The sequence below is a fragment of the Cryptomeria japonica genome, chromosome 9 (genome assembly GCF_030272615.1).
Source record: "Cryptomeria japonica chromosome 9, Sugi_1.0, whole genome shotgun sequence".
Taxonomy (NCBI): domain Eukaryota; kingdom Viridiplantae; phylum Streptophyta; class Pinopsida; order Cupressales; family Cupressaceae; genus Cryptomeria; species Cryptomeria japonica.
The window spans coordinates 670,039,234-670,052,268 of record NC_081413.1 but is presented as its reverse complement, the minus strand read 5'-3'; the positions used below and the strand labels follow the sequence as shown (position 1 = coordinate 670,052,268).

Sequence of the window (13,035 nt, the reverse complement as noted above, 5' to 3'; positions counted from 1 at the left end):
CTATAAAATTGTTATTGCTATGATGACTACCCATAATTGAATGAAATATACCTTTAGTTGTAAAAGCAACCAATTGTGTGATACCGCATTAGCTGCACAAGTATGGGGGCCTCTTTTGCACAACTATTGGTCTCACCTTTCTTTTGGTCTGTTTTGGAAACCTTGGCAAAAAGCATGCTAATGTGGCATCATATTTGATGATGTGGCCTTGAAACCTTAGTTATAAGCAGGGGACTTGCCAAGTAAGCTATTGTAAAAAACTGGGAGTGATTTGAAATTTCCACGTAAGATTTTGAGAAGTGCGAAGTTAGGGTACACAACCACTGCGTCCTATCCCCTATATGTCTTAACAAGTATGAGTATTAACTTAACAAGTATGGGTATTAAATCACCAACTACTATTACAACTATTGAATGCTCTCCCTTATTGCTGTATTAATTTGCTCTTAAAACAAGCCTAGAAAAAAATTCATAATTTTATGATTTCATAGTAATTAAAAATATTTTGAAGAAAATAACATATTTATGACACTAGACACATCTAGATAGTGCTGAATTCAAATCATCTTCAATACAAAAATAAAAACATATTCATAAACACAGATATCAATTTCTTACTTGAAAGAACATATTCGACTGTGATAGGTTTCAACGTGATTTGAATGTAATTGATATCTTTGAGCCATCAGAATCTCACTCAATTTCCTTGAGACTTCTTCCTTTTTTAAAATTCCAAAGTTAATGGAAGAATTCTTTACTATCTTGATAACCACGGCTAAACGTACTTGTCCATGTCCCCTTGCCAATGAGTTTCTGCACAAACAGAATTTCCACATTTCTTCCTTTGTCAAGCTCACTGGGGAACCCATGTCGGCCTCTGCAGCTATATAAACAGTTTGTTATCATTCAAACTATCATGTGAAGAGAGAAAGGAAATCGTTTGCAGTGTGAATTGCAGCACTAGTTTGCATTTTTGGTCCAATTTTCACACTCATGGCTCAGGGTCTGATTTTTGCAAGGTTAGCAATTTCATGATCTTTTAATTCTATTTGTTGACGTTGTGCAGCACTGTATAAATTTCTTCAGATGATAGATACTTCAAGTTTTCTTTAGATCATAGATACAGTTTCAATTTTGCTGTCAGTAAAATTAGCTTTGTTAACAATTTTTCTGTGAATTTTTTTGCCTATAATAATCACAGACAACATTCTAAAGAAGTATGCATACTTGGATAAGTCCTGCTTAGCATTTCATTCTAAAGGGTTTCTAGATCTTGGTATATCTCATATGAATACTGTTACCCATTTGTTCGAATTGAATTTGTTCTTGTTTGTGTTGAGTACAGGTTTGGAGGACAAGAAAATTTCAAAGCAAGTTTGATTGAGGCAAGGAAGGCAAGTTTTGCTGCTAACAACAGTGTCAATGGATATGTTTGGCGAGATATTGGATATAACACAAATTGCCTGGCCTTTTCTGGTTCTCTGGATCCCCGTGCCTTTCATCAAACAGACACCAAATTTGATGAGTGCAAAATCAACGAGGGCAATTCTTATTTTACGTCCATGGTAGATGGGACTACAAGAAAGGATCTCCGCGAACCAGCCCTTGTCTACAGAAAGGCTCTCATGAAATTTATAGAGATTTGGGACGCCAATCTCCAACAACAGGTTTGTAGCATTATCAGTAATTTTTTTCTAGTTAATTGGTTAGACTTGACTACGAATGAGGTAAAATGTAGTAAATATGTTTTCAATCTGTACATATATAGCCTGAATTCATGTCTAAGAAACAATGCGCAGTTGTTAGCAGTCTAGCGAGCTTTAGAAATTGCTTAACATCGATGCCTAGTATATAAGTGGAAAGTTCATAGAAAGTGGGTAGCTTGCTCTGTAAGCTTAGGCTTTGTGGTCGAGGTTAGGCATTATCTAGGAGAAAAATTACAGTCGATCAAAAATAGGTATCTGTGTCGTTAGAATTTGGGTATTTGTGAGTCAAAATTTCTAGAGGGGCATTTAAAAGTGAATTAGAGGTCAATATGGGACATAGTAATGAAAATGGAAATAAAACGGGAGTTTTTTAGTTATGATATTGATAATTTGTTTTGGGGTTTACAGATGAATTTTTTAGACTGTAAGAATTGAGTAGTTTTTTTATAAAATTGCAATTTGTCAAATAATTTTTTTAATGTATGATCTATAGATGATTTATAGTTATATGAAATTACTTTGTATTTTATGTAAGAGACATTTAACTGTACTACAAATCAGACAAATATACCCTACACTCTCCAGAATTTATATTCAATACCTCTTTCAAGAAGGATAAAAAGAAACAATTACCTCTCCACATAAAAACCTTAAAGGTTTTGGCTCCAATAGTTGGGTGCAACTTTGTCTTTCGTCTTATCCATTTGCCCAAGTAGTCTGATCTATTTAAGAGAACAAAGATCAACTGGATGGGTTGGGTATGGGTGGTTGTCTCTTGACAGTCAAAGATGTCAGACTCTACCTAAAGGCAGCCAAGTCCAAATCCATTTAGATTATTGATAGTTTAGTCCAGTATGTCTATTCACTCAGCGAAACCCAGCAAAGGAGAACGGAGAAACTACTAGAAAGAAAGTCCTCACAGTCTTAGATCTATTAATCTAATATTCTATCGTTAGTTGAGAGTCCTTTGTAGCAGAGTGCATTGTTTACCTTCTTACTCATAAGCATATAAATCTAATACTCTCCCCTTCAGTCATTGGTCGATCCCTTCATCTAGAGAGAACAGTACTATGGTCTAAATAATGTTTTTGAATTCAATTGCATGAGATTCTGATATAAAAGAATTTGACTAGTTAAATTTAGAAACAGTACTAATTATTTTTAATATGGATTGTAGAAATTTATTGTCTGTCTGTAGTCTAACAATCTGTAGTATGTATCTAGTCAACCAAATCCAGCAAATAATATTGGAGGATTAAGGACATTAGATTTCCAGTCTATAATAATAATCATGAATCATTTTTGGATTTAACTGTATTTGATTTGTTTAGTATCAATGTTTTAGAGAGTTAGAAGAGTAGAAATCAGAAAGGAGTAGAAACGATTCATCAATGTTTCTGGTTTCTACTTCTCTAACTCTCTTCTATCCTGATAATAGATCATAAAGTGTGATCCAAAATATTGATACTACACAAATTGACACAGAAAAATCCAGAAACAATTAATATTGGAGAAACTTTCTAGATAATGCTCAAAATATAGTTTTTAGAAGGGGAAACAATTTTAGTCCAGTCCTAATTCCCAAATATGATTGCCATACCTGAATTTACAGATTTTACAATGTCTGATGTTACCCGTGTATATTCATTTCTAGATTAAATGGTTTTGTACTCGGAAGTAATAAAACTACTTTTTGTTTTCTTGCAGGTTGCAGATGCACTTGGTACCGGAAAAAATGTTCTGTTTACAGGCCATTCCATTGGGGGTGCAATTGCTACTTTGGCCACACTATCAATTTTGGAGAAACGGGGTAAGGAAGCCCCTGTTTTTGCTACCACATTTGGTTTTCCTCTGATTGGAGATGAAGTTCTTGCCAGAGCGGTTCGTAGGCAGGGGTGGGCCGATCGTTTCTTCAATGTTGTTTCAAGGTGTGATATTTTTGCCAGAACTCTGTTGGCTCCTTGCATATCTGTATCTAAACCTTTGGAAGCTCTGCTGCCTTACTGGCAGAGGTCTGCCAAGCAGATGAATGATGATGGTACTGACGAAATCATGGATAAAGCCTCTCTTGTAGACTTGGACTTTCCCATGTATTTACGCACAGTCCTGCATCATGGTTGTCCAGTGGTTAATTTCACCACTGTTGCGAATATGGAACCCACAAACAAGTTGATAGCAAGCCTGAAGCCTGCTGTAAAGTTGAGCCCATACAGACCATTTGGGTATTATTTGTTTTGCTCAGACAAGGGAGCTCTTTGTGTTGAAAACTATGAGGCTGTGTTGCCCATCCTATTTTATTCATTGTTTACTGCTCAAGATCAGGCTAATGTCTCAGACCATACTGGGTATGGTAGAGTCTTCCATGCTGACACAAGCATTGTTAACTTGGAAGGGCTTTCGAAGCTTCCCTTATCACAAGGTGCATTGTCTTCTGCCATGGAAGACCAACTAGATGCTCTTGGACTTGGAACTCAAGTAAGCTTTTTGTTAATTACCTTTTAATTATCTGCAAATAAAGAAAAATAGATTGAAGCCAGTATCAAATGTCCTCTCATTTGCCATCTTACTTGATATTTTATAACTTTTTAATTCTTCATTTTACTTATATTGCAACTTACTAAATAGAATTTGATATTCATCTGCTCGTTTTCAATTAAAAAAAATGTTTATTACTTTATTTAGTAATCAAATGTCAGATTTCCACAATCTATAATTCTGATTTATAAATTTTAGATTAGATTGTGTAAATTTTTTTTCTGAAATTCATCATTAAAATTAAAGAGAGCTTTTAAAAAAACCGATCATTATTGAAATTTAGTAATTTAATAGTAATATATTTAATTTATATTTTATGTACTTTATAAAAGTGAAAATTATTTCCAGATATTCACCCTGTGTTTACAAAGATAGTACACAAATTGCTTCTTAAATTAATCTATATTGAAAACTGTTCTTTGTATTTCTTTGCAGGCGAGACTTTCCCTGAGAGCTGCAGGGGAGGTGGAAGAAAAGCTCATGGAGAATCTCAACAAACTAAAGGCAGAACTGTTGAAGTTGGAAAAAGGAGGACATATGGCAACACTCAGAGATTACAGAAACAGATGTGCGAGGATGAATATTGGATACTATGATGCTTTCAAGGAAGTGGCTTTCAAGGAAGAAAAAGAGAAGCCAGATTTTTATGCTAACCTTAGCAGGCTTAACCTTGTTGCCTTTTATGACAGGTTAGAAGAAATGGTGGAGACTCATCAGGTGCCTGATGACTTTCAATTCATTGAAGAATTGATAGAAATGGCAACAGAATACAGGCTTCTAGTGGAGCCTTTTGACATTGCTAATTATTACAGGCTGGGCAAACATGAAGACTCTGGACATTATATGAAAAATGCAAGGCCTCGTCGTTTTAAAGCTATTGAGAAGTGGTTGGCAGACATAAAACCTGAAGACAAGAAGCAGGCTCTCCTTCAGAATCAAGGACAAATAACGAAGGACTCCTGCTTTTGGGCTCGTGTGGAAGAAATTTCATGGTTAATGAGTACTCCAAAGGAAAATCCAGATGTTAACAAACTCCAGAATAAGGAAAATCCAGATGTTAACAAACTCCAGAATAAGGACAATCCAGATGTTAACAAATTCCAGAATTATGTGAAGCAACTGATGGAGAGGAATGAGTTGCGTGTGGATGAGGTTGTGATGGGAGAATCCAGTTTTGTGAAATGGTGGAAGAAGCTCAGCCCACAAGACCAACAAGCTTCCCCAATCTCCTCTATCTTTGGAGGCAGAAATTAGTGCCACCATTATCGGATCTTGATAATAGAAAATAGCTGATACTCTGGCTCAAATGGAGCAAACGGGTGCTTCACTTTAATGTTCTTATACTTTGCGCTTCCATGGTGTGTTTCTTTCAGTGTTAATTACTTTGTAGTCTCATATTTATCATGTATTTAGCTGTCATGTTCCGTCTGGCAGATTTGTTCATTTGTCTGCATGGTGAGCTGGTATATACAGTCATTGTGATCATTTTTCTTTCTCTCTACAGCAGCACTCTTTAATACTATTTATTTTTATTGTATTCTCTTTTGTTTTGATCAATATAAAAAAAATTGTTTTGGTAATGTATATATTATTTGTTGATTATTTAATAGCTATTCAAGTAATTGAAAAAAATTATCCATAGATTCATATTTGATATTGTACAATGAATTCAAATATAACGTATTTTTATGTTTGTTTGTATCCTTTATAAATTTGACTTTTATTATTATATTATATAGATTTTAGGATATTTTTTACACTACCCTTATTCAAAGATGCCTTATGATGTGCCATAATATACATTATAAAGATGATCAAATATCAACTTTTTAGTGCAACTTCCTATAATTATGTTCTTACATGTATCATAAAAGCTTTCATAACTAGTTCCACATTTTATAATGCCCTAATGATGTTTGATATTCTTATAACTTCTTGCACAAATTACAAAGTATTTGACACGACTAGAAGTGCTACTTCAAAGTGGAACACTCTCTTAAGTATATAAGAAAAGGGTAATAAATAAATGTAATAACTTGTTAAATATAGTATTGAGATGTAAGCTTGAGACACCTTTAGCAACATAGATTCCATTAGCTTTATGGTTGTGGAAATGATTGAAAACAATAATTTTTGACAATACAAATGATCGAGATGACTTTGTTATCAATTAGATTTCTTTTAGTGTTTTAAATAGAAAAACTACTAAAATGAAGTGCAAATGATAATTAGAATTTGCTCATATATCCTTGAACTGAAATGACGTGCATTGAATTCCTCTAAATTCAGGTGCATAACAATAAATGACATGAAACATGTATCAAATTGACTTATGATGGAAATAATGTTGGTATTAAGGTGTCTCAACCTTAAGAGTTGTAACATGCCAAATTGATTTATTTTAAGATATAAACTTCATAAGTTGTCATTCACTTTGTGGGAACTCTTGGTGAGGTGGCATCCTACATGGCAGGTGATGAAATGACATATTCCTTATTTTCTAGGAAGTTGGTACCCACTTGGAAGATGTTATTTTTGGGTGGAAATTGATTTGGTAATTTCCTGTGTTGACTAAAGAGTCTTGGTTTTCAGCTTCTATTATGTATTGGAGTTGTATTTTAGCTTTTGGCATTTATGGCAGAGTTCACTTGTACAAGTGGTGTGAGGTAAGGAAGGTTGCCATTCTTGGTCATGGTAAATTTTATATTGTCTTTACATTGTACTTGGCAAGATGACCGTTATAGATGAGATAGGTGTTGTTGCCTTGGAAGTTGTTATGAGCAACATGTCATGGGATTAGCAAGATATTGTTTATGACACAACTTACCTCTCAGGTGTTTAAGATGGTTTTTGAAACTATGGGCACCTAACTCTTTGTGTTGAGCTTTATTCATATGTTGATGCCTTAGCTGATTTAAGAGAGGAGAGGATTTCATTTTACAAGGGTTATATTGTTGTTTTTTCTCCAGGATGGAACAAGATGTAAATCTCCATGTAAAGGTGTAGAGCCTGAAAATGTATTGTAATTTGTTGCTAAATAATACATTGACTTGATGTTTTGGAGAGTGGGGCTTTTTACTCGAAAGGGTTTTCCCCACCTATATATGTGCTCTCTCTTCTATCTCATTTTTCTTGTTTCATGTTTCTAAAGTATTAAATATGTATGTCATAATGCTGTTGAATTTTTCTTAGATCTATAAATTGCAATCACTTTCCTCTAAGGTTTTAATCATGGGAAATCAACTATGTTTGTTTCTGCTTTTATGGCATAGTAGTATGTGCTTGTATCAATATGTTGTAATTTGTATTGAAGAAGATACAAGATACTGGAGGTGCATACTGGTCTTAGATGTCTTTTTGGGATGCCCATTTCCCTTCAATTGATATCAGAGCTTTGTTCCATGATTTACATGGTTCTTGCATGTGAGCATTCATGGTATTTCCAGCTTTGGGTATTTCTTCTATGCATATTTCTTGGCTTGGAAAGCTTGAAGAAATTTGTTTTGAAGGAATGGATTGATGTTTAATCCTTTGATGAGTGGAAGTCTTGCAGTTGATCTAGTTTTTTAGGTGACAATAGGTATTTTGAAGGATGGTGAAGGAGTTTAATGGAGTTGATCATGTGCTCTCGTTTAATATGATATTGATCTCTCGTTTAATATGATATTGATTTGGATCTCCTGCTTGATAGTGTTATAACCCTAATGCATGGAGGCTATGGATTTGATCGTTGGATGATCTAGAAGCTTCTTGAATAACCTATCTCCCTTGGATGCATGTACTAGTGGTGGTTGTGGAGTTGGCCTACAAATGGGCCTAGAGTTCCTAAACTACCTTTTCCTGTTAGATGGTTGTACTTGCATGGCTTAGATTTATGTTCTTTGGATCTAGAGGATTTATAGATTTTACACTCAAAATCTATGGTGATGCTCATCTATGATAATAATTCCATTGTTCCAGTTTAACCTTTTTTGGTGTTTTTAGACTTTTGAGTCTTCCAGATATGAAGTGGGTATGGATGTGCATGGGTGTTCTTGAACACAGTGGTTTTGGAAGTTTTATATGGTTAAGGAAAAACTTGCAGTTTTGTGGATTTACTGAAGAGCTATTTTCTAGGCCTTGTTTCTATGAGGTGTTACTAGATGAGATAGTTACAGGTCTACATGTATTCTTTGTACATGGTGAAAGGAAGTGAGATGCTTTCTTTGTATGGAGATTTTGGTACATGATTAGTCACTTAATATCTCTATGGTGATGTTTGATGGATTCCTAGACTATGGTGCTTGATGTGGACATGATTGGCAAATCAAATTTGTGCTTGAGTCATGTTGTCTACATGATTGTTCTCTTTGAGATCTCATTTTTCATGTCACTAATGTGATAGTGAATTTGCATGTTTCAGTGAATGGATCTATGAGTTGTGCAATATTGTGGGCTATCTTTACCTACATGTTTATAGTGGGAGAACTTGGATGTGAATTGTCTATATCCACGAGGTTTGATTTAGTGTTTATGCAGACTTGTTAGTTGGCCTTGTTTGTGGTCACTTGTGCATTGGTGTGGTTGCTTTGAGATGAGAAGATGGATGATAAGTGAGTACCTAGATAGTCGGTTATGGGGTCTTGTAGCATGGTGTATTTCCTTGGTTTGGAGATCTTGGTTTCACTTGGTGTGATTAGCAGTACACTTGTATGTGTGTGGACCTGGATGATTTTCAGATTTGGGAGATGGTGTATCATGTGCTTGGAGATCTCGGTATTACAGTTTAGTGAGAGCTTAGCAGTGACTGTGTATTCACCAATTGGTGATGGATGATCTTCTTTAGTGATGCAGATGGTTTGGAGGGACTCTTAGATGGTTTGGAGTTTCAACTCATGTGGCTTCAAGATGATTCTCTTCATGATCTCGTGGCTCAATGGTGGGGCGATGTGGGCCCTACCTATGGTACGACTATGTATACTTTTATCAAAAATTTGTAGTTTGTGAAATTCCAACTTAAAAAATGGAACAGGTTGTGTTTTGGTAACCTTTCCCATAGGAAAAGAAGAGCTCAAGAGTACCTAGGTGGCATTACTCGCCAAATTCAGGATTTTGGTTTTACTGTTGCATTGGGATGTGTTGAGTCTTGGGCCTTAAAGGATTTGGAGGATTCAAAACTTCATGAGGAGATCTTCTAGAAGTAGAAAGCTCAGATTGACTGGCTTCAAGAAGGTGACCGTAATACAACCTTTTTCCATAAGTTTGTCCAGGCCCATCAACAGATGAATGCTATTTCTTCTTTGGTTAATTCAAAAGGCATTCACTTAACCTCTCTTCAAGTGATTTTGCGTGAGGCAACTTAGTTTTATTCTGCACTTTTTTCTGATGATATGCTCCTAGCTCTTGAGGAAGAGAATCAAATTTTGGCTTGCATCCCTTCTCTAGTTACTCGTATGATGAATGAGTCTCTCATTCATCTAGTGATCCTCTCTGAAATAGAAGAGATTGTTTTTGGGATGGCTAAAGGTAAAGCACCTGGCCCAAATGGTTTTCCAATAGAATTTTTTAAAGCGTTTTGCGATATTATTAAGTTTTATCTGCTTGCGGTTTTTCAAGAATCTCATAGTAATAAGTAGATGCTTTGGGCCTTGATTCTACCTTCCTGGTTCTTATCCCCAAGAAAGAGGGCGCTACGCAGCTGGATTTCTTCAGACCCATTGCTTTATGCAATGTTGTGTATAAGATTATCTAAACTGATTGCTGAAATGCTCAAACTTTGGCTCCCTTCATTGATTTCTGATGAACACGGGGGTTTTGTGGATGGCACACGAAATTTGGATGGGGTTGTTATTGCTTCTGAAGCCATTCATTCTATGGTTGTGTCCTGGGAGAGATGCATGTTCATCAAATTGGATATGGCTAAAGCTTATGATAGGGTTAAATGGATTTTTTTGAGTAAGGATCTAGCATTCGGCTTCGTATTGAGCTGCATGAGCTCCGCTTCTTTCTCTGTTCTTGTCAATGGCCAACCTTCATAGTTATGTGGTGCTTCAAGGGGTTTGTGACAAGGTGATTCACTTTCTCCTTATTTGTTTATCATCATGGTTGAGGGCTTGGGACGTTTCCTCAAGTCTCAGGTTTCTTAGGGTTTGATCAGGGGGTGGACTTGGGGTATTGGATTTCCTAAGCTTTTACATCTTCAGTTTGTGGATGATACAGTTCTTATTAGGGTTGCTTGCCTTCAAGAAGCTGAGTCATTTAGGAAGTCGTTGGATGTCTAAGTCTTCAATCTATTTTTTCAATACCACTGATATTATCCATAGGAGAATTGCAAATTTTCTACAGTTCCAAATTGGTTCTCTTCCTTTCACCTATTTGGGTATTCCTATTGTTGTTGGTCAACAACCAAGATCCTTTTTGCAAGATTTGTTGGATAAGATTCTTTGGAAGGTTAACCATTGGACTCATAGGTGGTTGCCTACTGCTGCTCATGTTACTCTCCTTCAGTATGTGATTTAGGCTCTTCCTATTTATAGGGGCTTTGTTAAGGATGCTCCAATGTATTTCCTTAAGGAATTTAATGCCTTGTCTCATTAATTCCTTTGGAGTGGTCACTTGCAGTCTTTTAAGTGGAGTTTGCTTAAGTGGGATTTTGTATGCCGACCTAAAACTGAGGGTGGCCTTGGTCTTCGTTCATTGGTTTTACATAGTCAGGTTCTAGTGGCAAAACTATACTAGAGGTGGTGTACCAATCAACATCAAGTGTGGGCTTGTATCCTTAATCATAAGTATTTGGGGACCATTCATGATTGGAATGTTCCTTGCTACTAGCTGGAGGGTAGACGCTCTGTGATTTGGCATACTTTGAAAATTGGGGCGTAACTGATTAAAGAGGATCTCTTTTGGATTTGTAACAAGGGCTCAAAGGCTCTTTTTTGGTTGGATTTCTTGGATGGTAATCCTCCGATTCTTTCTATGTATCCTTATTTACAGTCTCTTTATGACAGTCTTGTGGTTGTTGGGTGGACTTTGGTAGGACATTATAAGACAATTCAAAAAATTTGGCCTGCTTTTGGTTATAGATGGAAGGGTGGACTAGTGAGTGGCCGCCTAAGGGTTCTGAGGAGTTTTAGCAAGAGTTGGTCCATATTCTTGCTTCCCGGAGCTGTAATTCCTTTGAGGGATCGGATATATTAATATGGGGTAGTGAGTCATCTGGGAAGTATTCAGTTGCTGTTGGCTATAGGAAGTTTATTCATCAAATTTATGGTGGTGAAGAGGTGCCTTAATGGAAATATGTTTGGAATCATTTTTCTTGGCCTAAATGTAATTTTTTCCTATGGTTGGTGGTTCAGAATCAATGTCTTACTTGAGATAACTTGTGTAAATGGGGTTTTTGTGGGCCTTCGAGGTGTGCTCTTTGTTGTAATAGTGAGGAGAATGTCTCCTACCTTTTCTTTCAGTGCTCATTCTCTAGGAGGATTTGACACTTTTGGTGGGACTCTTGGAACCATACCTATTGGCATGCTTCTTCTCTGGTTGAGTTTTGGGACCATTGGGGCCATGCTCTTGTTTGTACTCCTTTTCTTCAGGTTGTCTAGTCCTTAGGTCCCGCTTATATTATTTGGCACATCTGGTTAGAGAGAAATCGCCAGATTTTCCAAGATGTTGTGACCTTGCTGAGGGAGTGGCTCCTGGGAAGTTTGACATATGTAACCACTTTAATTTTTCTCTTCCTGGTCTGAGAGTGCAAACGACTCGACAACTTATGAGAAATAGGTGTTGTCATCCTTTATGGAGAATTTCTAGAGTGGGCCATTGGAGCCCACCTCCTCTTGGTGTTTTGAAAATTAATACTAATGGTTCTTCCAGGGGTAATCTTGGACATGCTAGTATTGGTGGAGTGGGGCATAATAGCTCGGGGCAAGTCCAGTTTCAGTTTTCTATCTACAAAGGTTTTCACACGAATAATTAAATGGAGGCTCTTGCTATTTTGGTTGCAATGAGGCATTGTTGTTCTATTCATTGGTAACGAATTGTTGTAGAATCAGACTCCCCGGTTGTGGTGACTTTGTTAGTAGAAGTTTGATGGTGTTAGTTGGTAGTTATAGTTGGTTATTCAGCATATTCTTTTGTTTTGTAACTCCTTTGAGTCTATCACTTTGAATCATATTCCCAGGGAATGAAATGGGGTGGCTAATTGTCTTGCTAAGTGAGCTTCTTTCTTTATGGAGGGTTGGTCTTTTGAGGATAGGGGTCAACTTTCTTCAAATTTGGCTCATCAGTTGGATCAACTTCTTGATCATGACAAGTCTTTGTAATCTTCTCTTTTCTAGGCTCTTTGCCTTCTTTTGATGTATTTCTTTTGCTTTGAATAAATTTTTACCCCTCTTTATTGTCAGGTTGCTCAATAGAATATTAATTGACATGATTTATTTTGTATTTTATATTCTCACTCATGTCAATTTTCCCATCATTCCTTGAAAGTGAACAATGATTTATTTGAATAAATTTGGACTACATACAATTGTAAATATTCTTGGTATTTATGAATTCCTATAGATTACACAACTTCATTTCTGTGTTCATATGTAAACTAGCAAATCGTAATTCCATCAATATTGGTAATAAAGCATTCCAACTTTATCCAGGTCTGAAACCATGGTCATATTTCTCAAATTTATTGAAAAAAACTGAATCTAACATATTTGATACAATTGATTTAGAGGAAACAGCTATATGTTCGTTATCTACATCTACATTTTTTGTGAGTTAGTTTTATATTCTTTTCTTAGTTAATTTTTTCTCTTGGTAT

General features: G+C 36.0%; 1 protein-coding gene across 1 annotated transcript; it reads left to right on the top strand.

The window, feature by feature from the left end:
* Positions 1-779: 779 nt before the first annotated feature.
* Positions 780-5,819, top strand: LOC131033848 (lipase-like PAD4). Its single transcript, XM_057965144.2, has 4 exons — positions 780-1,019; positions 1,346-1,667; positions 3,414-4,181; positions 4,677-5,819. Exons 1-4 carry the CDS (start codon positions 994-996, stop codon positions 5,493-5,495), a joined length of 1,935 nt encoding a protein of 644 aa, XP_057821127.1. The 5' UTR covers positions 780-993; the 3' UTR covers positions 5,496-5,819.
* Positions 5,820-13,035: the final 7,216 nt, after the last annotated feature.